The 26,500-nt window shown below is 47.9% G+C and overlaps 2 protein-coding genes across 2 annotated transcripts in view; both read left to right on the top strand.

Moving 5' to 3' along the window:
- Positions 1-298: 298 nt before the first annotated feature.
- On the top strand, positions 299-8,371 carry lrit3a (info leucine-rich repeat, immunoglobulin-like and transmembrane domains 3a; the record flags this gene model as incomplete). The annotated part of the gene is made up of 4 exons (XM_083686223.1): positions 299-414; positions 1,758-2,227; positions 6,020-6,325; positions 7,314-8,371. 4 exons carry the CDS (start codon positions 299-301, stop codon positions 8,369-8,371), a joined length of 1,950 nt encoding a protein of 649 aa, XP_083542349.1.
- Positions 8,372-11,834: 3,463 nt separating this feature from the next.
- Positions 11,835-26,500, top strand: part of egf (epidermal growth factor) — a gene marked incomplete at both ends in the record, with an annotated part of 22,313 nt that continues 7,647 nt past the window's right edge. Inside the window, 14 exons of the mRNA XM_083685532.1 lie at positions 11,835-11,970; positions 15,709-15,908; positions 16,305-16,486; positions 17,724-17,951; positions 18,548-18,750; positions 19,100-19,213; positions 19,377-19,499; positions 22,637-22,759; positions 23,377-23,502; positions 24,103-24,239; positions 24,481-24,629; positions 25,224-25,328; positions 25,504-25,727; positions 26,012-26,179. Coding sequence (XP_083541658.1) covers positions 11,835-11,970; positions 15,709-15,908; positions 16,305-16,486; positions 17,724-17,951; positions 18,548-18,750; positions 19,100-19,213; positions 19,377-19,499; positions 22,637-22,759; positions 23,377-23,502; positions 24,103-24,239; positions 24,481-24,629; positions 25,224-25,328; positions 25,504-25,727; positions 26,012-26,179 — 2,218 coding nt within the window. The remainder of the gene's footprint in view (positions 11,971-15,708; positions 15,909-16,304; positions 16,487-17,723; positions 17,952-18,547; positions 18,751-19,099; positions 19,214-19,376; positions 19,500-22,636; positions 22,760-23,376; positions 23,503-24,102; positions 24,240-24,480; positions 24,630-25,223; positions 25,329-25,503; positions 25,728-26,011; positions 26,180-26,500) is intronic.

Below are 26,500 nucleotides of genomic sequence, written 5' to 3'. Positions count from 1 at the left end.
TTGCGTGACATAGTCAGCCCTGTAAAATCCTCTGCTAATCTCACCCCAACCTCCCTCCTCCTCCCCCCTCCCCCCCCCCCTCCTTCCTAGAGATGCATCACCTGTAATCACCTCTAATGCATGTGTGGGACCATACAGGACTATCTCTTTCATTGGTCTCCATTCAAAACCTTTGTTGTTGGTTTTTTTTCCATCTCCTTCCTAAATGAATCTGGATGTATTTTCTTCTGGTCTCTCCCCTGAGGCGGTGGAGTTGATGTGAGCGGTGTGGGGTCCGGTCCTGTCCGGTGAAGCCATCATGCATCGTCTGCTGTACGTCCATGTGTTCCTGTGCTGCCTCAGTGTGGCCCACTCCTTCTGCCCTTCCCAGTGCACCTGCGTTTACCACGGACAAGGCGAAGGCGCGGGAACCAGGTATTACACTGTATTTTCGTAGAGAGGAGTGGTTGCTCTTGACTGCTACTGTGTTGGACCCATGTCTCTTTCGCAAGTTCATTTAATAAAAAAAACAAAAAAAACAAAAGAGAAAATAATATTTAAAAAAAATAAAAATAAATCATTTGTAGACGTTTTGAATGATGACCTTTAGCATAATCTTATATTATTAATTAAAATAGTTAAATATGATTGAAGTTATAAAACACTGGAAGTCTGATACATGACAGTCTTACCCTCCATTTTGCTTAAAACATGGCAAGGCTTAGAGCAGGTCCTTACCTGTCACATGTTTGTGTTGACAGCAGCTTTAGCCGGGGCCCAAAATGGAGCCTTCCAGAAGCAAATAACAAACATAGCACTGTGAGAATGATATTATTAAATTCCACAGTCAAGCATTATCTCTCTCTAATGCTTTTAAAACACACATTAACTCAATGATAGCACAATACACTCGCTTTATCTACTAAACCATCCCTACGCCACTAATGCTACATTCCCATTTGGCTACACACCAGGGGAGGCTGACACACGTGTTTGATACCATTCCTCGTTCCCAGACGCAGCCACACTATAGAACAACAGTTCAGTCTGATAGACGCCTTTGAACATAAAAGCTTGTAAATACAATGACAAACGTGAAACAGCTTTCCCAGAAATGCAGTAGTCGTAATCGTATTCCCCTCAGAACGGTGGTCTGCTATGACACAAACAAGGACGATGTCACTTGACATTACAGTGAAGACAACTACATAGGCATCATAAACAAGGCCCATAAACAAGCATAGGTATCATAAATAAGGCCTTCACCATCTAACCCATCCTACCTGTACTCACTCATCTAACTCTTCCACCCTGTGAACCTGCCCTCCTCAGATCGGTCCTGTGCAAGGACCCGGACGTGAAAGATGTCTACATACCAATAGAATAGATAAATAAATAAATAAATAAATAAGTAACTAAATGCTATATAAACGTAGCATAAGGTACCATAAGGTAGCATAAGGTAGCTTACGATAGCATAAGGTAGCATAAGGTAGCATAAGGTAGCTTAAGATAGCATGAGGTAGCATAAGGTAGCTTAAGGTAGCATAAGGTAGCATAAGGTAGCTTAGGTAGCTTAGGTAGTATAAGGTAGCTTAGGTAGCATAAGGTAGCATAAGATAACATATGGTAGTTTAAGATAGCATAAGGTAGCATAAGGTAACATAAGGTAGCATAAGGTACTATAAGGTAGCTTAGGTAGCATAAGGTAGTATAAGGTAGCATAAGGATGGCCCTAACCATCTAACTCATCCCAGGTTTCTGTTGTTCCCCCTCAGGTCGGTCCTGTGCAACGACCCGGACATGTCGGACATCCCCGTCAACGTCCCTGTGGACACGGTGAAGCTGCGCGTGGAGAAGACGGCGGTGCGTCGCATCCCCACCGAGGCCTTCTACTACCTGGTGGACCTGCGCTACCTGTGGGTCACCTACAACTCCATCACCTCCGTGGACGCCGGGAGCTTCTACAACCTCAAGGTCCTCCATGAGCTTCGCCTGGACGGGAACATGATCTCCACTTTCCCCTGGGAGTCGCTGAGGGAGATGCCCAGCCTGAGGACCCTGGACCTGCACAACAACAGGCTGACGAGTGTCCCTGTGGAGGCCACCCTCTACCTGGTCAACATCACCTACCTGGACGTCTCCAGCAACAAGCTGACCACCCTGCCCTCCGACCTCATGGATATCTGGCCGCCCTTCAACGGAGTGCCCCTCACCTCCATCAACGTGTCGCAGAAAACCGTGCTGGGTAAGGGGGGGATGAGGGGAGAGGGGTAGGGGGGTCTGGGTCAGAGGTTAGTGGTTAGAGGTTAGAGGTTAGGGGATAGGCAGAGATAGAATTGCCAAATTGCCTGGTAAGAGTAAAATCCTATTTCATATACTGTATGTCTAAGGGTTACGGAAGAGAGAAGAGGGGGTTGGGGTTCCGTGGAGGCTGGTGGAGGTAGAAATCGGAGGACAGGCTCATTGTAACGCATGGAACGGAATGAGGATACACGTGTTTGATACCATTCCTCATTCCGTTCCATGCATTGCAATGAGCCCGTTCCTTCGATTTCTACCTCCGCCAGCCTCCACTCTCGGGGTCAGGTGCGGGATTAGAGATGGGGAATCTTACCCTGCTTTATTCTCTGGACGTCTCCTCACATCGCTGCTGAGACTGTTGAAGTCTGGCATGGCGTCACTAACTCTGGAAGGGTCATTGTGACGGCAGGCTTGTGCTCCAGCCAAGCAGTAACACACGTGATTCAATTAATCAACTAATCATCTTAATTGTCTTCAATCAAAGACTTGATTAGTGGGTTAGCATCATCACGTGTGGTTGGAAGACTGCAACCTCACAATTGGCCAACTCTCGGTTAGAGGCTAGGGATGAGGGAGTTCAGCCAGGGGAGGCTGGTGGAGGTGGAAATCGGAGGATGGGCTCACGTGTGTTTGATTCCATTCCAAGCATTACAATGAGCCTGTCCTCTGATTTCTACCTCCACCAGCCTCCCCACACGTGTTTGATACCATTCCCTATTCCGTTCCATGCATTACAATGAGCCCGTCCTCTGATTTCTACCTCCACCAGCCTCCCCTGAGTTCAGCAATATGTTCAGATTTGAACAAATATGTCCCAGTCAAAACTTTTGTTCTTGTTTTCGACTCTGTATTTTTACATCTATAAATCGACTTTATTTCTATAAGACTATATACTTATTTGAGCTGTTTTTACCTTATTGTGAAGCACACTGCATTGAATAAGAGTGGCCTAAATTACCTCACTGGTCATGGAGTCCATCTAGAATTACCTTGTTGGCATGGCAACCAAACGTGTACATGGGAGTATGCCCTGCCATTAGAGGCCATCCCATAGTAATCATCTCATCAGGTCACCATGGCAACCCATTTCTGATACACCTCCACAGGTGGAGGGGGGGGATTAAAGTTATCACGCATCCGGCTTTGACCAATCAGATTAGTTGTTTTTTTTTGTTTTTTTTTCCCTGCTTTGTTTAAGTTTGCACAATCACGCAGTTTATTTCGGGCTTGAATCAAACATGTAAACAGACAACAGACAAACTTTAATCCCGGTCGACCTGTTTAAGGGGTTCAATGAAGAGCGATGGACAGATGACAAGAGGAAATCACCAACTAAAGTATCCTTTGATATGGCTCGGTGGCTCGGGCCACCACGACAGCTACTGTACACAGAGGTCTTGGCCTGTGGTCTGTAAATCCAGAGACTTTGTCTGCCCAGTTTGCAGATGGGGATATTGATAATAGGGTGAGGACAGGGTAGCTAATCCCTGAGGAACAAGCTTGAAGGAGAAACAGGATTAACCAGGCAGGATTAGCCAGATGACACACCATGTTCCCTGGGAATAATAGATTCGGTGCTTGCGTTTTATTTCATGGTACTGTGGCCATTGGATATTACTTTGAATTGTAATTGCACAATAATAATAAACATATTTGTTTATTTTTGGATTCATCGTAACTATCATGTAACAAGCACTTCAAATAATTCAACATAATTGTTAACTACCATTTGGTTCTTACTATAGCAGTGGTTGTTGATGAATCCAAAAGAAACATAATATAATATGTTATTACCATTTCACTAAGTACTTCTTAAGTAGAATCCTGGGAATGTCTGCACCAACATGTGCTACCAGAATCCCCTATTCATGCTTTTTTGAGAAGTTAGTACTTCTTTGGCTTTATCGTGAATGAACCACAAGGCCAACATTTGAGCTGACCTTTGGCAACAAGTCGTAGCGTGTTAGTCAGTTTCACTTTAACTAAGCTGAAGAGGTAGAAATATAACCAGTGATTATTGGTCAACCCAATATAACCAGTGATTATTGGTCAACACATAGTCAACATTATTTTCAGTCGTACTGTAGGGTCTATTAGAAGATCAAGCGTGAGTCATGTCTCAGTAACGTATTCCTTTGTGTTTGGAAAGGTGTTTGTAGCTGGTCTCAGTTCAGAACATACTAATCTAGTTACGGGGCTTTCTGCATGTATGACCTGTACAGGTGTATGTGTGTGTGTGTGTGTGTGTGTGTGTGTGTGTGTGTGTGTGTGTGTGTGTGTGTGTGCGTGTATGTGTGTGTGTGTGTGTGTGTGCATGTGTACATGCGTGCATGCATGTGTGTGTGTGTGTGTGTGTCAGTAAGCATGTGCAAGTGTTTTACATGTTCTGAGAAAGCTTGTCTCAGTGAAATCCTCAGTGATAAATAGGCTTTACTCTCGGAGACCGACCCTTTAATGTCATTTGTAAGAGAGGACATGAGTCCAAATGTGTCTATAGTATGTCTAAACGTTCGTCGACAGAAAGACCCTTCATTATAAAGACATCCTCCATTTTAAGTTTTTTTTTTTTACGTGTATGAAGATAATGCTCGATTATTTGGGCGAACTACCCCTATTAAATGGGGTACCTGAAATTGGTACATAATTTTTTTTGACTTTTAAATGAATAATATATAGCCATTAATTATTGAAGAATATAACTTATACAGTAAATGCCTCATGAGCTTAGTTCAACTATCTTACCCTATCAGAACCCAAAATATAAGCTTGTTTTACTAATGTAATTGTAAACAAACACTGTTTCAGAACATGGTTAAAACAATAATTTTGATCTCATAAATGGTCATTGCATGATTAGCTTCGTCTATGAGTTTGAGAGTGGTTGTATTTCTCCAGCCCCCTCCCTCTGCTGTTTACCAAAAAAAGGGGCACGGTAACCACTTTGTTGTTGTTTGAATCCCAGACTGCCTCTTTAAGTAGCCCTTTAAACATGTGAGATGACAGCTCTCGATCAGCAGCACAATTAGCACCAATGCTAATGATGCTAACCTAAGTGTCTATAACGAAGCTATTGATAAACACACAGCGAGGGAGGAACAACTGGTTGAATGCTACAGTACAGCTTGATCACCAGTGCCTCTCACTTCTTACGTCTCAAAAACAAGAGCTCTTGTACAGAATTTCTGTCATGTACACGCAAACTTGAGACAGCTGGGGATGCCAACAGCTAGGCAGTTCACACTGGAGGCAGAACATTTAGGGCCTGATTTCAGGACACACCCTACGATTGATTGCATGTTGACCTCTGCCTCCAGCTGTCCTGACCAATCATTGGGATGGTTTAAGCTGTGTTGACGGTCATAACAAGGGCCAGATGGACCCTGCGGAAGTTGGATTCCCCCTGTCAACAGAGACGGAGTTTGGGTAGAGGGAAATATGTGGAGGAGTAATTCAATTCACAACCACATATTGACAGGAATGGATACTGTTTAATTGGTTGGATGGGCAGAGAAAGCCGTGTTGATAGGTAAACCTCTATACAGAATCTGATACTACTGTAGTCATATAACATCATAACTTTGATGAAGAGTAGACATGCCTGTCTTCAACAGATATAGGTTTCTTGTATCACAAAACATATCTACTGGATAGCAGGGCTGAGGGCGATTAAAAAAAGAAATCCAAAAGGCCCAAAAATTACAATGAGTCGATCAATCTCCTCTGTGTTCACCTCCAGGTCTTCAGGACAACCCTTGGATGTGTGACTGCCGGATCTCCAAGCTGATCGAGCTTGCCAAGATGACCGACACCCCGGTGGTTCTGATGGACCAGTTCCTGGCCTGCAACGGGCCTGAGAACCTGGCCGGCGTTCAGTTCCAGCGGGCCGAGCTGGACCAGTGCGTGAAGCCCATCGTCATGATGTCCGCCACCAAGGTGACGTCGTCGCAGGGCAGCAACGTGCTGCTGAGGTGTGACGCCACCGGCTACCCCACGCCCACCCTCATCTGGACCACTGCGGATGGAACACCTGTCAAAGACACAGGTACGGTAGGAACGAAGAAGGAGAGGAGCAGAGAGGAGGAGGGAGGAGGAGAGAGGAGGAGAGGGAGAGGAGCAGAGAGGAGAAGAGGGAGAGGAGGAGAGAGGAGGAGAGAGGATGAGAGGGGAGAGCAACAATGAAGGAGTGCCAGACTAGATCTAGACTACGGCTGACTGAATACCGCGGTTGTGGGGGCTTACAATGTTGGCTTCTCCTCTGCTCTCTTCAGTTCTCTCCTCTCCGCCCTCCCTCTCTCCTCCCTCTCTCCTCTCCTCTCCTCCATTCCCCTCCCCTGGTTTATTTAATTTCATTTTTTTTAAAGGTATTTTTTTTGTGGGGCAATCCCACTGTTATATTTGTCATTTTATTGGATAGAGATTGTGAAGAAAGACAGGGTATGTCAGCAGGGCATGTGTTGGATTCTAACCCATGCCGACATGGGCATATGTGTGCACTGTAGGCCATGGTGCTAGACAAGTGGACCACCCCAGGCCACCACAGGGATGGTTTATGATGGTTTATGACCATTTATAGGAACGAATGGAAAGTGTGGCGATCTTTAGCTCACAGACAAGCTCTGTCTCAAATCTCTGCAGATTATCATCATTATCCACTTAAAGGGGCAATCTGGGATTGGTACACGTCCATTTTGGGACTTAATGTTGTATAGCCATTGACACTTTAAGAATATAAATGATAAATGACTCATGAACTTAGTTCAACATAATATACAGTATAAACTTGTTTTACTCCATTATTTGTGAAAAATGTATGTAAACAAACACTGTATAGCATCAACACATGGTTACAACTATAATTTTGATCTCATGGATGGTCAGTCCATTCCTCCATAGCACTGTCTATGAATTTGAGAGTGGTTACATTTCTCCAGGCCCATCCCTCAGCTGTTTACCCCCAAAAAATGCCGGGAAAACCTCTTTATTGTTGTTTGAATCCCAGATTGCCCCTTTAAATCCTTTGTTATCTACAGTTGTCCAGGAGTCTCCAGGAGAAGGCGTCCGGTGGTCCATCGTCAGCCTGCATGGGGTCCTGTTCAAGGACGCAGGGGAGTACATCTGCAAGGCCAAGAACGTTGCGGGCAACGCAGAGTCCTCCATTACCCTGGCCGTGGATGGCATGGTCACCACCACCATCCCCCCCCCACTGAGGCCCAACACCGAGGCAGGATCACCCAGCCAAGCGACCACCCTCATCCCCATCACAGACCCCCCCAACTCCACCACCTCCACCCCAGGCCTCACTACGCTGGCCCCCACCCCCACCCCCACCCCCACCCCCACCCCCACCAAGAGAAGACCCTCCCCCACCCGAGCCCCCTACAAGCCGGCCAGGATCCAACAGGGGGGGAGTGATGGGAGGAAGCTGGCGGCAGACGAAAAGAGCAGGAAGAAAGACGACGTCTGGAAGACCGTCTCCGACCTGGAGGTTGTCGAGGAGACGGCGGACAGCGCCGTGCTTCTCTGGTCGGCCAACGGACTTCCCAGCGACGCCCCGCTCACGGTGGTCTACTCCCCTTACGACGAGGACGACGCCAAGCGGACGGAGGACACGGACGCCGGGAGCGGTAAGGTCCTGCTGGAGGGCTTGTACTCGGGGCAGAGGTACTCTGTCTGCCTGGTGGCGAAGGGGAGCCCGGCGGGGAAAGACCCGTGTACAGAGTTCTACACCCTGGAGATCCTGGATGACGATGACGAAGGTCAGAACCAGTTGTTGATGATCGTCAGTGGCATCGCCTGCGCCGTGGCGTTGCCCCTCATCTTCCTGCTCGTCTACAAGATCCTCCGCCTCTACTGCGCCAAGGCCAGCCCGACCCCCGGGATGGACGAGGACCTGGCCAAGGAGAGCTACGTGAAGTTCGAGACGCTGTCGATGCAACAGAGGACTCTGAACGGAGGAGGTCACGCCAGCGAGCTGTGGGCCCGCAGGCAGACCCACGAGTCGGAGAGGATGCTCCTCTGCTCCAGGTCCAGCATTGACTCACAGATGACTTACAAGAGTGACGGCTCCAGGACTGAGTTTCTGTGCTGACCCCCAGGGCAGTAGTGGACTGGCCGTCTGGAGCACCGGGAGAGGTCCCGGTGGGCCAGTCTGCGGGGCCAGTGAGCGACGCGATCTTTGGCCTGTGGGGCCGGTAGATGGGCCGGTGGGTGTGTGGGCTGCAGGGCCGGTAGATGTGCCGGTTGATCTGTGGGCGGCAGGGCCGGTGAGAAATGCAGCCAAAAATGAACGAAGCAGCCCACTACTCCATCACCCCCGGCGTGGCAGGCCCATTGGTCCGTTCCTCCTTTCACACAGCCGGTCAGCTGAAAGTCCAGGGCCGTTTTGTTGTCCCAGTCCGTCCTTGCCCCAGAGCATCACACTCACCCAGAGAAACAGACTCTAATGTTGTGAGAAACTCTGGAGATCTTTTTGGATGAACACCAAAATAATGTTTTTTTTTGTTAAAGCTATGAGCCAATGATTGACAGATTCATCAACCACTGAATGTTTGAGCCTTAAATTGTTTGTAAAATTGTGAATCATTGTCATTGAACCTGGGTCCTATGTTGCTAATCCTTTTAGAGAATCTCTCATAATATCCACTACGGTCTTCATACATGAACTTATCTGTGCAACAGAAAACTGTAGGAAATTGGAAATATCAGATATAAGATATTACATTAGTTGACATGAATATAATATCAATATGAGTCCTTCAAGATAAGAAAAAATGGTTTCTGATTTTAGTGAAACAAGCACTGGTAAATTGTTGCCTTACTAAAACATATCTTGTCCATTCTCTTGTGAAGTAGAACATTTAACACTCCCCAAAATACTGCCACCGATTGTGTAACAGTGATGTATATATTTGCACATACTTGGAATTATACTTCTCTTTTTAATAAAAGAAACATTTGTTGAAATGTTAAAACAAGATGTTTCACTTAATTTTATTTGATCCATGTTAAAGCAAGGGAACAGTTTCGATGGCAAGGGAACAGTTTTGATAGCAAGGGAACAGTTTTGATAGCAAGGGAACAGTTTTGATAGCAAGGGAAGAGTTTTGATAGCATAACAGTTCCTGGAGTGATAATCTCTGGTCTTTTTCCATGAGAAATGGGTTTCGTGCCCTGTCGCCACTTGAGCAACAGGTGCATGTACAACTCTCTCTCTCTTTCTGTCTCTCTGTCTCTCTCTCTCCTTCTCTCTCTTGCCCTCCCTCCCCCACCCTCTCTCTCTCTCTCTCTCTTTCCCAACAAATTTTGACTCCACTATCCCAGTGTGTGCATGTCAATGTGTGTGTTTCCATGCTCTCACACACACACACACACCTACCCCCCCCCCCCCCCCCAACCCCCCGCCCCCTGCCCCCACCCTCACCCTCACCCCCACCCCCCACACACACACTCCCCACCCCCAACCTATGTGTGTGTTCCTTATAATACAGCTTCATTGTCCTGTGGGCCGCGGTGAGCAGCTTGAATCGATGGGTCACGGCGCCCCGGGTGCCTGAACAGGCGTGGCCGTAAATCGTAGTCACACGGGCCGACCCGGGCCAACCAGTTCCCATGGATACCCATGCCGGTGCCCCACCAGCTGCGGCTGTCTGGGTGCTGCCCGGCCCGATTGCCCCGAACCGACAGCTGTTCTGTTAGCATGACAACGCCCGGGCTTGTTTGACAAACAGACGGGATGGACCGTCGTTTATGCAATATGGAATATCCTCTCGTTTATAATGAAGGAATGGGAGGGAGGTGGGGTGGGGAGGGGTGGGGTTAATATACACAAAGTGAAGGCTGCAACAGTATCTCTTAACGTATCAACATTAATTCGCACCACGTCTACACCTGTGCTCTACAAATGTCCTACGATAGGACTGACAACCCACTATTTGTCTGAATCTGACTTAGAGTCAGCTGGACTGTAGTGATTCACCAACGACTCCAAGATTGCGTCAGCCAGAGGTGAAATCATGAGGAAGGTATTGCCCCGAGACTACAGACTGTCACCCACTACAATAGCCAGAGACCCAGGGGAGGCTGGTGGAGGTAGAAATCGGAGGACGGGGCTCATCGTAATGCATGGAGCGGAATGAGGAGTGGTGTCAAACACGTTCATTCCTCATTCCGTTCCATGCATCATGATGAGCCCGTCCTCCGATTTCGATCTCCACCAGCCTCCTATGCTGAGACACTGGGACCTACTCAGACATAGAAACCCTCACCAGCTATTTACACGGTCACTTGTGACAAGGCTGATCACAATATGCCAGTCATCCGGGGTATGAATAGGGGTTTAAGTTGGTGGAGACTGGTGCTTGTTCTCTTGAGTCAACAGAAAACAAGTAGACCACTGAGAGAGACTCCCCTCCTCTCCTCTTCTCCTCTCCTTCGTTCCAACGGTATTACTCACCCTGGCTGATTCACTCAGGGAATAGGAGACTCCCGTCCTGAGGAGACAGATACACACACACACACACACACACACACACACACACACACACAGACTGACTGATGGACACACACACACAAATAAACAAATACACATACACAGTCATGCACATACACACAATGCCCCTTTGTGTGTGTGTGTGTGTGTGTGTGTGTGTGTGTGTGTGTGTGTGTGTGAGAGAGAGAGAGAGAGAGAGAGAAGGAAAAAGACAGAGGGAGAGCGGCAAGGGAGTCAGAGGTCATCTTATTTCACTGAGAAGAATCCACAATAGAAGCAGAGGTCTATTAGAGTTCTCTCTCTCTCTCTCTCTCTCTCTCTCTCTCTCTCTCTCTCTCTCTCTCTCTCTCTCTCTCTCCCTCCCTCTCTCTCTCTCTCTCTCTCTCTCTCTCTCTCTCTCAAAGGGGGCAGGGGTAGGGGTAAGGGGGTGGGGTGAGGAGGGTGAGTACTTGCTGGAACCTCTGTGCAGCGCTGTCTGTCTCATTACTTGCATATTCGGCATTCTGCTCCAGACAGCGACTCCTGTGCAGCAGGGAAAATCCTTCTCCTGCTCCCATCGCGGTCCGGGAAGTGTAACATTTACCACGGGGGTGTCAGGAATTTCATACTTTGCTTCCAAAACAGCTAAGCAACCTGGGGGCCAGAGAGAGGAGCAGCACCACCACAGAGTCTCCCACACAAATCCACAGGTCTGAGGCAGAAACCTCCACCAGCGGCTCCCCTGCCCTCCTCCTCCTCCTCCTCCTCCTCCTCCTCCTCCTCCTCCTCCTCTTCCTCCTCTATCTCTCCCTCAACAAGCCCTTGTTGTTTTTCCATCTCTTTTCATTTTTCCCCCTCTCTCTTTTTTTTGGGATGTAAACCTCCTCCTCCTCCTCCTCCTCCTCCTCCTCTCTACGCCGCGAGGCCTCGGAGGATAGGATGCCCACAGGCCAACGGCGACTGCTGAAGAGTTTCGGGGGATTTTCGTGCGCCCGCTCCGAGGGTGGGAATGCCTGAGGGCGAGCGCTGGTGGAACGTTTGAACGGCAGCGGCGGCTGACGGGACGGAGACGGAGCGCAGGATTATGTTGGTAGCGACGGTGGTTGCGGCAGTGCTGGTGTGTTTAATGGTGCGGAGCGTTGGAGGAGCCTCGCTGGCCTCTGGGAGAGTATGTTGGCAAGGGAACCTCTCGGGTGCGGGGGACAACAGGAGCTGTGTGGGTAAGTTGACCCAGTCCATGTCCTGGTCCCTCTAGTGTTCTGTGTGGGTGAGTTGACCCAGTCCCTCTAGTGTTTTGTGTGGGTGAGTTGACCCAATCCCTGTCCTGGTCCCTCTTGTATTCTGTATGGGTTGTCATGTTCACTGTTCACACCTGTCCAGGACCGGTCCAAACTGGACTTGCGTGAGAGCTGTGGTGGACAGTGGTGGGAACCTGGGGAGAACCAGGTCAGGTACTGTACATTCTGGAAGGACTGTGTGTGTAAATTTAGATTTTTCTGACATACTTCATATCATGCAGCTTTGACGGCATTTTTGCCGTAATCAAATTGCCCCCCAAAAAAGGTAATGTAATTTAATAAAGTCGTAACCCATGACTTCAAATAGCCACAAGCAAATAATAAACATAGCACTATGCGAATTATATGATTGAATTCCATAGTCAAGCATTATCTCTCCCTCTCTCTCTTATCTCCCTCTAATGCTTTTAAAACACACCTTAACTCAATGATAGCACAATACACTTGCTTTATCTACTAAATCATCCCTGCGTCACTCTATCGCTACAGTACATGCACCAGAAAGCGTGGGCGGCCATTTTGTTTCTGGCTGGGGCCGGTTGGTCAGCAGTGACCCACGTTAAACAACGGTTACCTTCTTGCCCAGGAGAGAGAAGACGCTGTGGGGGAGGGAGGCAGACCAGACAGGCTCCTCGTGCGTCACAGGGTGCTGGCTGGGCAGACGGTGTGTGTGTGTGTGTGTGCGTGTGTGTGTGTGTGTGTGTCTGTGTGTGTGTGTGTGTGTGTGTGTGTCTGTGTGTGTGTGTGTGTGTCTGTGTGTGTGTGTGTCTGTGTGTGCTTGCATGTTGTCTGCGTGTGTGTGTGTGTGTGTGTGTGTGTGTGTGAACTTGCGTGCCTGTGTATGTATGTATGCGTGTGTGTGTGCGTGTGTGTGTGTGTGTGTGTGTATGTATGTGTGTGTGCGTGTGTATATATATATATGTATGTGTGTGTGTGTGTGTGTGTGTGTGTGTGTGTGTGTGTGTGTGTGTGTGTGTGTGTGTGTGTGTGTGTGTGTGTGTGTGTGTACGTGTCTGTGCATGCCTGCGTGTGTACAGTATGTGTGAACTTGCGTGCATCTGCCTCGCGTGTCAAGGCGGTTGGCAGGAAGCTGGTATCACTGGAGGCTTGTTGTTCTCTCTGAGGGTTGTTCTCTCTGATGCCCAGAGGAGGGTGACCCCCCCTGGGGTGAGAGGTGATCTCCTCTGACCTGGTCACGCCACCTCCACCTCCACCTCCACCTCCACCTCCACCTCCACCTCCACCTCCACATCCACCCCCACCTCCACCTCCACCTCCACCTCCACCTCCACCTCCACCTCCACCTCCACCTCCACCTCCACCTCCACCTCCACCTATCCCCCCACCTCCACCTCCACCTCCACCTCCACCTCCACCTCCACATCCACATCCACATCCACATCCACATCCACCCCCACCCCACCCCACCTACACCTACATCTACATCTACACCTACACCCCCACCCCCACCCCCACCCCCACCTACACCTCCACCTCCACCTCCAACTCCACCCCCACCTCCACCTCCACAGCCTCTCCCCTGCCAAGTGGACTGTAACCCTGGCACGATCAACCAGACCCATAGGAGGTTTCCCCTGACCCAGATGAAGAAGTCTACCTTCAGTGTTACAGAACTGGGAGTTGGGTGGGTCTTAGTTGTGACCTCTGACCTTTGACCTGTGACCTGTGACTGGGTCGGGCCACTCACGTGCTACGCCAGGTGGACCGGACATAGCAGCTTACCGCCTCATCTGCCTGTTATTCTGTGTGTACTGTATGTCTGTTCCTGTGGTACTGTTACATGTTTGAAAATCAGGTCGAACAGTCACCGCTCAGTTTTCCTGGAATTTTGAAGACGTTTTACCTCTTTGAAGATATGCTATACCCCCAACGTCCTAAGAATCCCACGTCGAGGGGTTTTTCCTTCTGCGGTAAATCAGAATCCTCCCTGAGAGACCATTGATTTGGTCTGCATGGTGTATCCTAGCAACACATCTCTGACCTGTTTTTGTGGGTTCACTACCGATCATCATGAAGAGCTGTCACACTGACACACACACACACGCACGCATGCACGCACGCACGCATGCACGCACTGACACACGCACACGCACACACACACCGATGACTGGGTGTTTGTCAGCCCTGGGCTGATAGGTTCATTGTTCTCCTCATTCCTCGGCCCCAGTGAGCAGTGTCCATGGACGCAGATGATCGTGTTATTCTGTCTGTGCGTGTTGACATGTCTGACTAGATTAGCATGTTGTTGGAGGTCAGGGGAGAGGCATTGGTGACCTGTGTTTGACCCTTCATGTTTTATTGTTCTTCCTTTTTTTATTGAGGAACGGTATTGTTTTATATCACTCCTCATTCCATTCCATGCATTACAATGAGCCTGTCCTCCGATTTCTATTCCCTATTCCATTCCATGCATTACAATGAGCCCGTCCTCTGATTTCTACCTCTACCAGCCTCCCCTGCTGCTTACAGGTAGGTTCAAATCTGCACTTAAAACTGCCATGATGAAACCCCTCCTGAACAATTTTAGACTGATCTCCAACCTTCCCCTTTTTAAGCAAAATCTGTGAAAAATCTGTGTTCGAACAGTGAAATGATTTCTGCCTCCACCAGCCTCCCCTGATGTTCTCCCTGCCTGAGGAAGAAGATCACATGAAGACCTCAAAGATCATAAAACCGCTGTCTGCCCTGACAAGACCACCTTCATTCACATGTGAAAGGCGGGTGTGAAGGATCATGTTGCTAAGAGACAAGTGTTTGATTCGGAAGTAGCCAAGAGCGCCTTGAACTTCACCCCATTAGAGGGATGAATAGGCCTGTTAGCCAGCAGCAGCGATCTGACACATTCAACAATCAGCTCTGAGCTGCACACAGGGAGAAGGCGGCTGACATTGAAGCTCCACATTCAGCGACGACTTTGTTCGTAACGTCTTCAGCCTCGGGTTTCATTCAGTTGTGGTCAGACCGAGAGACACTGAGTGATGGACGACTATCGCTTTCAGGCTTTCCACAACGGCAGAGTGTGTTCTGTTGTTCAGTACTGGTTTTAGCACGGGGTCTCTGATCAAAAGACTACTGTGCCTCAGAGGAAAAAGAATGAAGAGGTTATCCTTTTGTGATTGTGACAATGAACGTCAGAAAATCTATAAAACAGCAAATACGATAGATAGATAGATAGATAGATAGATAGATAGATAGATAGACATCAGATATCAAACCTGGCCTTAGCAGGAGTGAATGTACTGAGTAAAGTATTTGTTATTGTTTGATTTCAGCCAATCACATGGCTACGAGGCGTAGCTCCGAATCAGAAATGTGTGGTGTGTAAGCACTGGGGGGAGGTGCTGTGAGGGTTGATTGATGTGAGGTAAAGCCAATGGCTATGCGCCGTCCTTTTTCTACGCTCTTTCTATTGGCTTAATGAAGGCCAAGTCTGACGTGTTGGTCCACCAGACCTTCCGCGCATTTGGGTGGAAGTGCCTGGTACAGTAACAAGACTATCTATAGTATAACCTATGATGATGACCTTTGTGACCCTGCTGTGTTCCCTCTGGGCAGCTCCAGAACCCTATGTGACCCTGCTCTGTTCCCTCTGGGCAGCTCCAGAACCCTATGTGACCCTGCTGTGTTCCCTCTGAGCAGCTCCAGAACCCTATGTGATCTTCGGCCATGGTAAGTCCATCCACCGGATGGACCTGGACGGTCGGAACCAACGCAGGACGGTGGGCGGAGTGGGGAAGACCATCCTACTGGACTACCACTACAGAGAGGGGAGGGTTTACTGGGCGGACACACACACTGGGGTCATCTACAAAGCTGCCATGGACGGGGAACACAGACAGGTTCTCATGCATAATACATGACCTGAAAACGTTAAAAACAGAATATCATACTATGCGTCAGTGGTCTATTTTGACTATTGTTACTATTAGTCAATGTACAGAATGTCAGTTATGACATAGTTTTAGTTGATGTCATGTCATGAATGACCAAACAGCAACATGTCCACACTGTGACAAATCATTTTGAGAGATACAGTATGCATTAGGGGAGGCTGGTGAAGGTAGAAATCAGAGGACGGGCTCATTGTAATACATGGAATAGAATGTCATGCTTAATACCATTCCTCATTCCGTTCCATGCATTACAATGAGCCCGTCCTCTGATTTCTACCTCCACCAGCCTCCACAGTACCGATCTAGAGTAGTTCATTTGACTATCACCTTTACATTTCCCAGAAAGTTTACTCGTCTGGGAAGGGCATCTCGGGCCTAGCCGTCGACTGGATCCAGAACTCTGTGATCTGGACCTGTGGGGAGAGGGGAACTATCAAACGAGTGGATACCAATGGAAAATATGAGAAGACTCTTTTAAGACACTTATCCCAGCCAAGCTGCATAGCAGTTGACCCAATTGACAGGTAATGCTTTTACTATATCTATCTATCTATCTATCTATCTATCTATCTATCTATCTATCTATCTATCTATCTATCTATCTATCTATCTATCTATCTATCTATCTATCTGTCTATCTATCTGTCTATCTGTCTGTCTGTCTGTCTGTCTATCTATCCATCTAGTATCTGTCTATCTATCTACTATCTATCTCTCTATCTATCTAGTAAGATAGCTATCCCAATCTATCTATCTATTGTTCTCTCTCTCTCCATCATCCATCCATCTACCTTTCAGCTCTTCACGTGTCTCTGAATGTTTTCAAGCAAGTATGAGTAAGACCAAACACATGAAGGACAGACATTCCAAAGCCGTTCCTCAGAGTACGTCTTCCCGCCATCTTGTTTGTGTGTTACTACAAACGCTGGCCCCCGTAGACGTTCTCCCCTCCTCTCTAACATGGCTAGCACATAGGTGCTATCTGACTGGCTGCCTCTCACATACCTCCGCTCTCTGCTCACAGACAACGGCAGCCATTTTGGCCCTCAGGCGATTGCTTCACTTCAGCAGCCATTTCAGTTCACTTCAGAAGTTGACAAAGCAAAGTCATTTTGAACATGCAAAGTGGAGTATTAGAGTTACTATTAAGCTACAGTGTGTTGACTCTAGGTTTTTCTCATTTACTTGAGTAAGTAAAATGCCCAAATGCCAAAAGCTTATCTTTAGTCCTTACCAAACTCCTTACCATTACACTGATAGATTTTCTCAGTGTCTTAGTTTATCTTTAATCCTCTGATGACACATTTCAATGAATGAAGCTTCTCGGACACAGATTAAGCCTAGTCCTAAAATAAATGACATTTTCAATAGAAAATCTCCATTGAAGGTGCACTTTAGTCTAGGATTAGTTTTAATCTGTGTCCGGGTAACCAGCCCCCCAAGTGTTCAGTGGGGTACTGTAGGACTGTCTTACCAGACCCTTACCGTACCAAGTAAACGTTGTACGTGCATGCCGCATTTACAGTAGGTAGAGACCAGGGGCGGCTGGTGGAGGTAGAAATCAGAGGACGGACTCATTGTAATGCACTTGAATGGAATAAGGAATGCATTCAAACCGGTGTGTTTCTGTGTACATGTTTGATAGCGTTCCTCCTTCTGTTCTATGTATTACAATGAGCCCATCCTCCGATTTCTGCCTCCAACCAGCCTAGCCAGAGACTAGTCTTTTATCCACCCCAACATCATCACTCCTACCCCCAGGTATCTGTTCTGGCTGTCTGACGGGGTGACCCCCAGCATCCAGAGGTCAGACATGGGAGGAGAGATGACCACTACGGTGCTGAAGCTCCCAGAGAGGCTGGGAGCGTTGTCTGTGGACCGGCTGGACAAGAGGCTGTTCTGGGTCCAGTTCAGCTCAGAGGGACGCAGCGCCATCGGCTCCTGTGACTACAACGGGAACGTGATCAATGTTATTGATCACACACTACGGTAACAAGAATATGGAAGATGTTTCGTTTAGCTCAGGACTGCCCGTATGGGCGCTTGGTGGCGTAGCACACTAATGCGCATGCCACGTAATCGCAAGATTCCTGGTTCGATTCTGACCCTCAACTTATCTTGCATGTCATCCCTCCTCTCTGTCACCCACCCTTCCTGTCAATCTCAACTGTCTCTATCCCAATAAAGCAGAAATGCCCTAAAAACATATTACAAAAAAAAAAGGGACTATCTGTATGTGTCCTCCCCTTCTAGTTATGAATGGATAGTCTGTTAGCATGAACAGACAGGAGGGTGTCAACTTCTCAGTATCAAAGCTTGATTCTCAAAATGTGATCATTTCATATTTGCATCCATTTATCTGGTAAGCACAACTCAGAGGAGGCTGGCGGAGGTAGAAATCGGAGGAGAGGCTCATTGTAACGCATGGAATGGAATGAGGTTACCACTCCGAAATTCCATTCCGCGCATTACAATAATCCCGTCCTCCGATTTCTACCTCCACCAGCCTCCCCTGGCACAGCTTCATCCCTTCATCATATCTGGGTTCACCACGGTTGCTTTTGTGTGCTTTGTTCTGCCGCCAGGTCTCAGCCTCTAGGGGTGTCTGTGTTCCTGGAACAGGTCTATTACACGGATGTGACATCACAGGCCATACGGCACGTCAATAAGTACGCGGGGGGGGAGGCGGAGAACGTCAACCTGAGAAGACTGGCGCACCCCCCTATCGATGTGAAGGTGGTACATCCCCTCAACCAGCCAATAGCAGACGCCGTGCCTGTCCTACCAGGTCAGAGGTTACACGTTGATGCCATCTCTGACTACACTGAACATTAGCATAGCATACATCCAATATGCTATGTTTTCTAATGGCGGAAAACATGTGCATGTCCTTGCAAACAAACAAAATGTACGTAATAGGTATTCTTTACTGTGTGATCTCATTCCTTGACCTCTACCGATTTACCATGGCTATATTAGCACTATTTTAAAAGCTCAAAACTACACACTGGACCACTAATTGTAGTGGATGTTTGGTAGACCTGCGATGTCTCCATGACGTTACATCCATAAATTATGTGATAATCTAATAATCCAAAGTATGAACTACTGTCATATGCTCTACCCTCTCCATGCAGGGTGTGACGGAGATGCAGGAGACTGTGTGAATGTGTGCTCCAACCCAGCTGAGCAGGGCGTCTGCCAGTGCAGTGAAGGCTTCGCCCTCAACAAACATGGCAACCATTGTGAAGGTAGGCTGTCCACCATTTTATCCCATAGAATCAATATTTTGCACTGTAGAAATGGCATATTTCTTAGCAACTATCCCATGTAAAATGGATGGTTTTATAATGTACCTCAGAAACAGACAATAGGCTCATCTCAAGCCCAGTTGGCTGCGTGTCTGTGTCCTAGATGTGAATGAGTGTGCTCTGTGGAACCACGGCTGCTCCCTGGGCTGTGAGAACATCCCTGGGTCCTACTTCTGCACCTGCCCCCAAGGCTACGCCCTGCTGCCCGACAGGAAGACCTGCCAAGGTAAGACTGCTCTACCTGCCCCAGGCCTACTATACTATACCTGCCTCTGGGGCTGTTGTACAGGTTCCTGCCCCAGGCCTACTATACTATACCTGTCTCTGGGGCTGTTGTACAGGTTCCTGCCCCAGGCCTACTATACTACCTGCCTCTGGGGCTGTTGTACAGGTACCTGCCCCCAGACCTACTATACTATACCTGCCTCTGGAGCTGTTGTACAGGTTCCTGCCCCAGGCCTACTATACTATACGTGCCTCTAGGGCTGTTGTACAGGTACCTGCCCCCAGACCTAGTATACCTGCCTCTGGGGCTATCGTACAGGTTCCTGCCCCAGGACTACTATACTATACCTGCCTCTGGGGCTGTTGCACAGGAACCCAACCCTAAACCTTGGTAGCAGTGGAGTAGTTTGGTCTAACTCTGAACCGTTGTACAGGAGGACATCTGTTTGGCTTTAAAGAGAAGGACTTTGTTGTGTGTTGTGTTATGTTGTGTGCTCACTAACCTGATCTTGTAACAAACAGTTTGAGTGTTGCATCATCCCCTGTGGTGTTAGAGCACATGTTGGTCCCCCAAGGGTCATTTGGGGGTATTTCTGGTCCTTTGGGACCAGGTATCAAAGGCTCTGTTTGGGTCCCCTAGACCTCACTCTGACCCCAGGGAGCCCAGACACACAGAGGCTAGGTGCTAACTCTCTGTTAGGTTACCTGGGTCAAACCACAGACATTTAGTGGCTGTCTGACGGATCTCAGAAAGGGAAGGCTGGAGAGAGGTTGTATAAGGAGAGACAGAGAGAAAGAGAGAGGAGGGGGGAGAGATACAGGGGTACAGAAAAAAGGGGAGATGTGTTATTGGATGTTTTTAAGAGTCTCTGCATTGAAGCATGCATGCTTACTTGCACTCGTGTGTGTTTGTGTCTGTGTGTGTGTGTGTGTGAAAGAGAGAGAGGGAGAGAGAAAAGAGAGAGAGAGAGAGAGAGAGAGAGAGAGAGAGAGAGAGAGAGAAAAGGAGAGACTGTCATTTGAGCATCTCTTCATTCACAGGGCCTCTCCTACGATGAAGGCAGAGTGTGGGCGGAGCCAATGCTCATCAACGTCACACCCTTAGAGGATGAGGGGGCGTGTCCCAGTGATAGGAAACATATTCTGTCAGCAGCTTGGCCTGCTAAGCTGGTTAACACACCTTTGGCCAAGGGACAGAAGATTACAACCATGATCACAAACAATACCTCAGACTACACCTCAGGAGTATAGTGACTCAGATAATCATGGTAGTTCCTTTGTGTTGGTAGTTCCTTGTTGTGACCCGTATGAGTTTGCTTTCGCAGACTGTCATGAAATAACTGGTACATGTGCAATATGAATCAGATTGGTTAGGGTTAGGGTTATGTTGCTGTAGAAGCATATGTTACTCCTAAAGAGTTAGGATTAGGGTTAGAGTTAGGGCTAGGGTTAGAGTTAGAGTTAGGGCTAGGGTTAGGGCTAGAGTTAGGGCTAGGGTTAGAGTTAGGGTTAGGGCTAGGGTTAGAGTTAGGGTTAGGGCTAGGGTTAGGGTTAGGGTTATGTTGCTGTAGAAGCATATGTTACTCCTAAACTATGATAAACTATAGGTACATTATAACTTCTTACTATTTTTAGATTTTTTACAACATATAGCCATAGTACATTTCTTAATTACATTTACATTTTTGACATTTTTGACATTTAGCAGATGCCTCTATCCAAAGCGACTTACAGCAAGTACATTTGTTTAAAGTAAGTGAATAATCTATGCATCAGTCATCATAAGAAAATCTATGCTAGGACCAGGGGCCGTTGGCAGTCACAATGCTAGAAGAAAGAAGGATTACTTTTTTAAAAACAATTTTTTATTTACAGTAGAGAAACTGTACAGCGGGGTAGTGGGGGGTGAAGAGGTCTTTAGGAGGGACAGTCAAGATGTAGCCTGAAGAGGTGGGTCTTCAGTCTACGGCAGAAGATAGGTAGTGACTCTGCAGTCCTGACAGCAGTGGGAAGCTCGTTCCACCACCGGGACAGTGAGAAGCTGTGACCGAATAGAGCGACCGCTGCATCCTTGTAGAGAAATGATACCTTATTTGTACAGCACCTTTGTACAAAGGCAATGACAGAAAACAAAGGGAGATTATGCAAAAGGTAAAAACGTTAGCACGATACAGCTACGAATCGAGTCAACCTGGCGTCAACACACATGCTCACACACACACACACACACACACACATGCTCAAACACACACACACACACACACACACACACATGCTCAAACACACACACACACACACACACACACACATGCTCAAACACACACACACACACACACACACACACACACACACATGCTCAAACACACACGCACACACACACACACACACACACATACATACACACACACACACACACACACACACACACACACACACACACACACACACACACACACACACGAAACACAACACTTTTCCGATCAACAGCTAGTCAACCTGGCGTCAACGAGTTTCCTACTTAGAAGACTTCCTGGTCTTTGATAGTATTAATAGTCGTGTTTATTTGCAAGCTGAGGCAGCGTGCAGGAGTCCCAAACTGTTCTTCTCTGGTAATCTTATTAACCCTTTTCGTAGAGGTCCAGTACAGTACCGGGCATGGCGTGCAAGCATTACATCACACATACGGGTCTTTGACTGCGGAGGCACAGAATTCTCATCACACTTTCACCTGTCTGAACAGGATTAGGCTTCCCTGACTCCATGCAGGGATTTAACCCAGGCAGGGGTTAAGAAGTTTGTTGTTCCTCTAACCATCTGGCTTTATCCAATCCACACCCACTCACGGCCAACCAGGAAGTGATGCGGCCAGAAATAGACTAGGAAGCAGCATCACATTATGTCATTACGGTCTATTATATGATTATATATTATATAATATTATAACTAATGTTATTTTTATCCTTTAATCATTTGTATTCAACCATGTTTGATTCTCGCTGGGACCATATATACACCAAATGTATGTATGCACTCACTGTACTGCAAATCGCTTTCGATTAAAGCGTCTGCTAAATGGCATATATGATCATGATCATATATCATATATGAATGTACCCTTCTGTGCTCTTGTCTCCCCAGAGACCGTCCCCTGCGTGGGGAACATGACGCAGTGTGACCACGAGTGTGTTGCCACAGCGCAGGGCGTTGTGTGTGTGTGTCCCGAGGGTTCCATGCAACTACCAGATGGACTGACCTGCTCAGGTAGGGTTGTGGTAGTGTTGGTCTGCAATGAAGACTCTGTGGACCTGATGTTTCAAGTTTATTGTTACGTCTCATACACAAGTGCAGGGAGTGAAATTCTTAGGCTTGGTTCCATGACAATGCAGCATACAAAAAATACAATGTCTGATGTCTGTCATTGTTGGAGGTGTTTACTCATGTCACTGAGTGGTGGAGGTAGAAATCGGAGGATGGGCTCGTTGTAATGCATGGAATGGAATATGTTTGATACCATTCCATGCATTACAATGAGCCCGTCCTCCGATTTCTACCTCCCCCAGCCTCCCCAGCTAGAGAGGCTGTAGCCATGTTACAGAGTGGGGTTTTCTTTCTGTGTGTTGGAGTAACCAGAGTTTCTTCATGTTTCTGGGAGGAAGCTAAAGGAAGCTAAAACAGTGTCTGTGAAAATTAGTTATAGAGTTAGGGTTAGGGTTAGGGTTAGGGTTTGGGTTTGGGTGTCTCTCTCCCTGTGTGTGCTCCCTGCAGGCTGTTCGTCTGCAGACAGGTTAGGGCTAGGGTTACAGTTAGGGTTAGGGTTAGGGTTAGGGTTAGGGCTAGGGCTAGGTCTAAGTCTCCAGCCCTGTGTGTGCTGCCTGCAGGCTGTTCCTCAGCAGACAGGGGGGGCTGCAGCCAGGGCTGTTCCCCCATCACCCCCGGCAGGTGGGAGTGTGACTGTCTGCCTGGCTACCAGCTCCAACAGGACGGGAGACAGTGCACAGCCACTGGTCAGTCATCTCTCTCTCTCTCACACACACAGACAGACACACACACACACACACACACACACACACACACACACACACACACACACACACACACTCAAACACACACACACACACACACACACACACACATGCTCAAACACACACACGCTCAAACACACACACGCTCAAACACACACACGCTCAAACACACACACACACACACACACACACACACACACACACATGCTCAAACACACACACACACACACACACACACACATGCTCAAACACACACACACACACACACACACACACAAAACACAACACTTTTCTGATCACTGTGCTCCTATGTTTTCATCTGTATTTCAATATTTTCAATATTCGTCTTAACCACAACAAAATAATCACATTTATATGATGTCCTTTTGTCTGTCTCTGTCTTGTCTCTGTCTCTCTCTGCCTCTCTCTTTCTTTCTTTCTTTCTCTCTCTCTCTCTCTCTCTATCTCTCTCTCTCTCCCCCTCTCTCTCTGACGCATGCTTCAATAGCGAGACTATTAAAAACACCCAATAATATATTTTCTTCATATTTTACATCACCCCATATTATCATTATCTTCCAGGCCCGCCCCCGTACCTGCTGTTTGCTAACATAGTGGACGTGAGGCGTGTGAACATGGATGGTTCTGGGGTCCACAGCCTGGTGGAGGAGCCCAGGGGAACCATCATCGCTCTGGACTATGACCCTGTCCAAAACAAAGTAAGGGATTGGACAACAGCGCTGTCAGTGTTACAGCTTCAGATAGGCAGTGCAGAATGACCCCACATGCATTCAGATCTACTGACCTCTGCTGGCCATGCTGGGTTACTACATGACTCTTGAAAATGCTTGGCTTATGTGTGTCATATGTATGAATCCCGGTGCATCCTTTTAACGGTTTGTTATTATGTGTGTGTGTGTGTGTGTGTGTGTGTGTGTGTGTGTGTGTGTGTATTCCCAGGTGTACTTTGCCAGTACGGTGCTGAAGCAGATTGAGCGTGTTGATTTAGACGGTGGTTCTCGGGAGGTGGTGGTCTCGGAGGGGCTGGACTCACCAGAGGGGCTGGCGGTGGACTGGGTCAACCGCAGGCTCTACTGGACCGACAGAAGGTGGAACTTGATCTGTTCTACTCTAGTCTACTCTACTCTAGTCTACTCTAGTCTACCCTAGTCTAGTCTACTCTACTCTACTCTACTCTACTCTACTCTACTCTAGTCTACTCTAGTCTACTCTACTCTAGTCTACTCTACTCTAGTCTACTCTAGTCTACTCTACTCTACTCTAATCTACTCTACTCTACTCTACTCTAATCTACTCTAATCTACTCTACTCTAATCTACTCTACTCTAGTCTACTCTAGTCTACTCTACTCTAGTCTACTCTACTCTACTCTACTCTACTCTAGTCTACTCTAGTCTACTCTACTCTAGTCTACTCTACTCTAGTCTACTCTAGTCTACTCTACTCTACTCTAATCTACTCTACTCTACTCTACTCTAATCTACTCTAATCTACTCTACTCTACTCTAGTCTACTCTACTCTACTCTACTCTAATCTACTCTAATCTACTCTACTCTAATCTACTCTACTCTAATCTACCCTCCTCTCCTCTTCACTACTCTAGTTGTGTCTGCTTTGGTCTGGTCTAGTCCCTGCTGGTTCAGGTTGTGACCCCTGACCTCTGACCTCTGACCTCTTCCAGCCTGTCCACTATAGACCGCAGCAGCCTGGATGGCCTGAACAGAGAAACCGTTATAAACAAGGACATCCAGAAACCCAGAGGCATCGCTGTCCATCCCCTGGCCAAGTAAGATACGCCTCCATTGTGTCTCATCTCTGTCACGCAAACAGCAGACATGAAAACATGAAAGCAATGAGAAACAGAAGTCCAACAAATGAAGGACCCTTTTAGAACCCGTTTTTACAAGAGTGTAGGTGAGTTTATAGTTTTATCGTTTATCGTTTCTCTTTTGTGTCCACAGGAGGTTGTTCTGGACGGACATGGGTACCAGGCCCGCGGTGGAGAGCGCCTCCCTGGAGGGTCTGGGCCGTGCGGTCGTGGCGAGCGCTGACCTGGTGGCCCCCAGCGGTCTGACCGTAGACTACACGGATGACCGCCTCTACTGGTGCGACCGCCAGAGGGGCGTGGTCGAGACGGCCGCGCTGGATGGCTCCCACCGCCGGGTCCTGATAGAGAACGAAGTAGGTGAGGCTTCTGTGGAACACACACACACACACACACACACACACACACACACACACACACACACACAGACGCAGACACACACACACACACACACACGCATACACACACACAAACACACACACACACACAAACACACAAACACACATACACACACACACACACACACACACACACACACACACATGCAGATGCACACACACACACACACACACACGCACACACAGTTTCACAAGATCAGTGTGACTCAAGTCCTCCATCTGTACCGTCTGCTCTGATTGGTCCAGGTCGACCTTTTGACCTGGCGGTGTTCGAGGACCGTCTGTGGATGACCGACTGGGAGCATCAGCTTCTCCGGAGCGTCAACAAACGCAGCGGGCGCAACGCCGAGCGTATCCATGGCAACATGGTTCAACCGGCATCCATAGTGGTGGTTCACCCCCTCGCTAAGCCAGGTACGAGAGAGAGGGAGGGAGGGAGAGAGGGATAGAGAGAAAGGTATTAAGAGAGAGAGAGAGAGAGGGAGATATGAGAGAGAGGGATAGAGAGAGAGGGAAAGAGAGAAAGAGAGAGATGAGAGAGAGAGATATGAGAGAGAGGGAAAGAGAGAGATGAGAGAGAGATATGAGAGAGAGGGAAAGAGAGAAAGAGAGAGATGAGAGAGAGAGATATGAGAGAGAGGGAAAGAGAGAAAGAGAGAGATGAGAGAGAGAGATATGAGAGAGAGGGATAGAGAGAGAGAGGGATAGAGAGATGGAGAAATATAGAGGACATTG

This window comes from Argentina silus (assembly GCF_951799395.1).
Source record: "Argentina silus genome assembly, chromosome: 15".
Lineage (NCBI taxonomy): Eukaryota > Metazoa > Chordata > Actinopteri > Argentiniformes > Argentinidae > Argentina > Argentina silus.
Note: the sequence above shows the minus strand (reverse complement) of the source record. Positions and strands in the feature narration are given on the sequence as shown.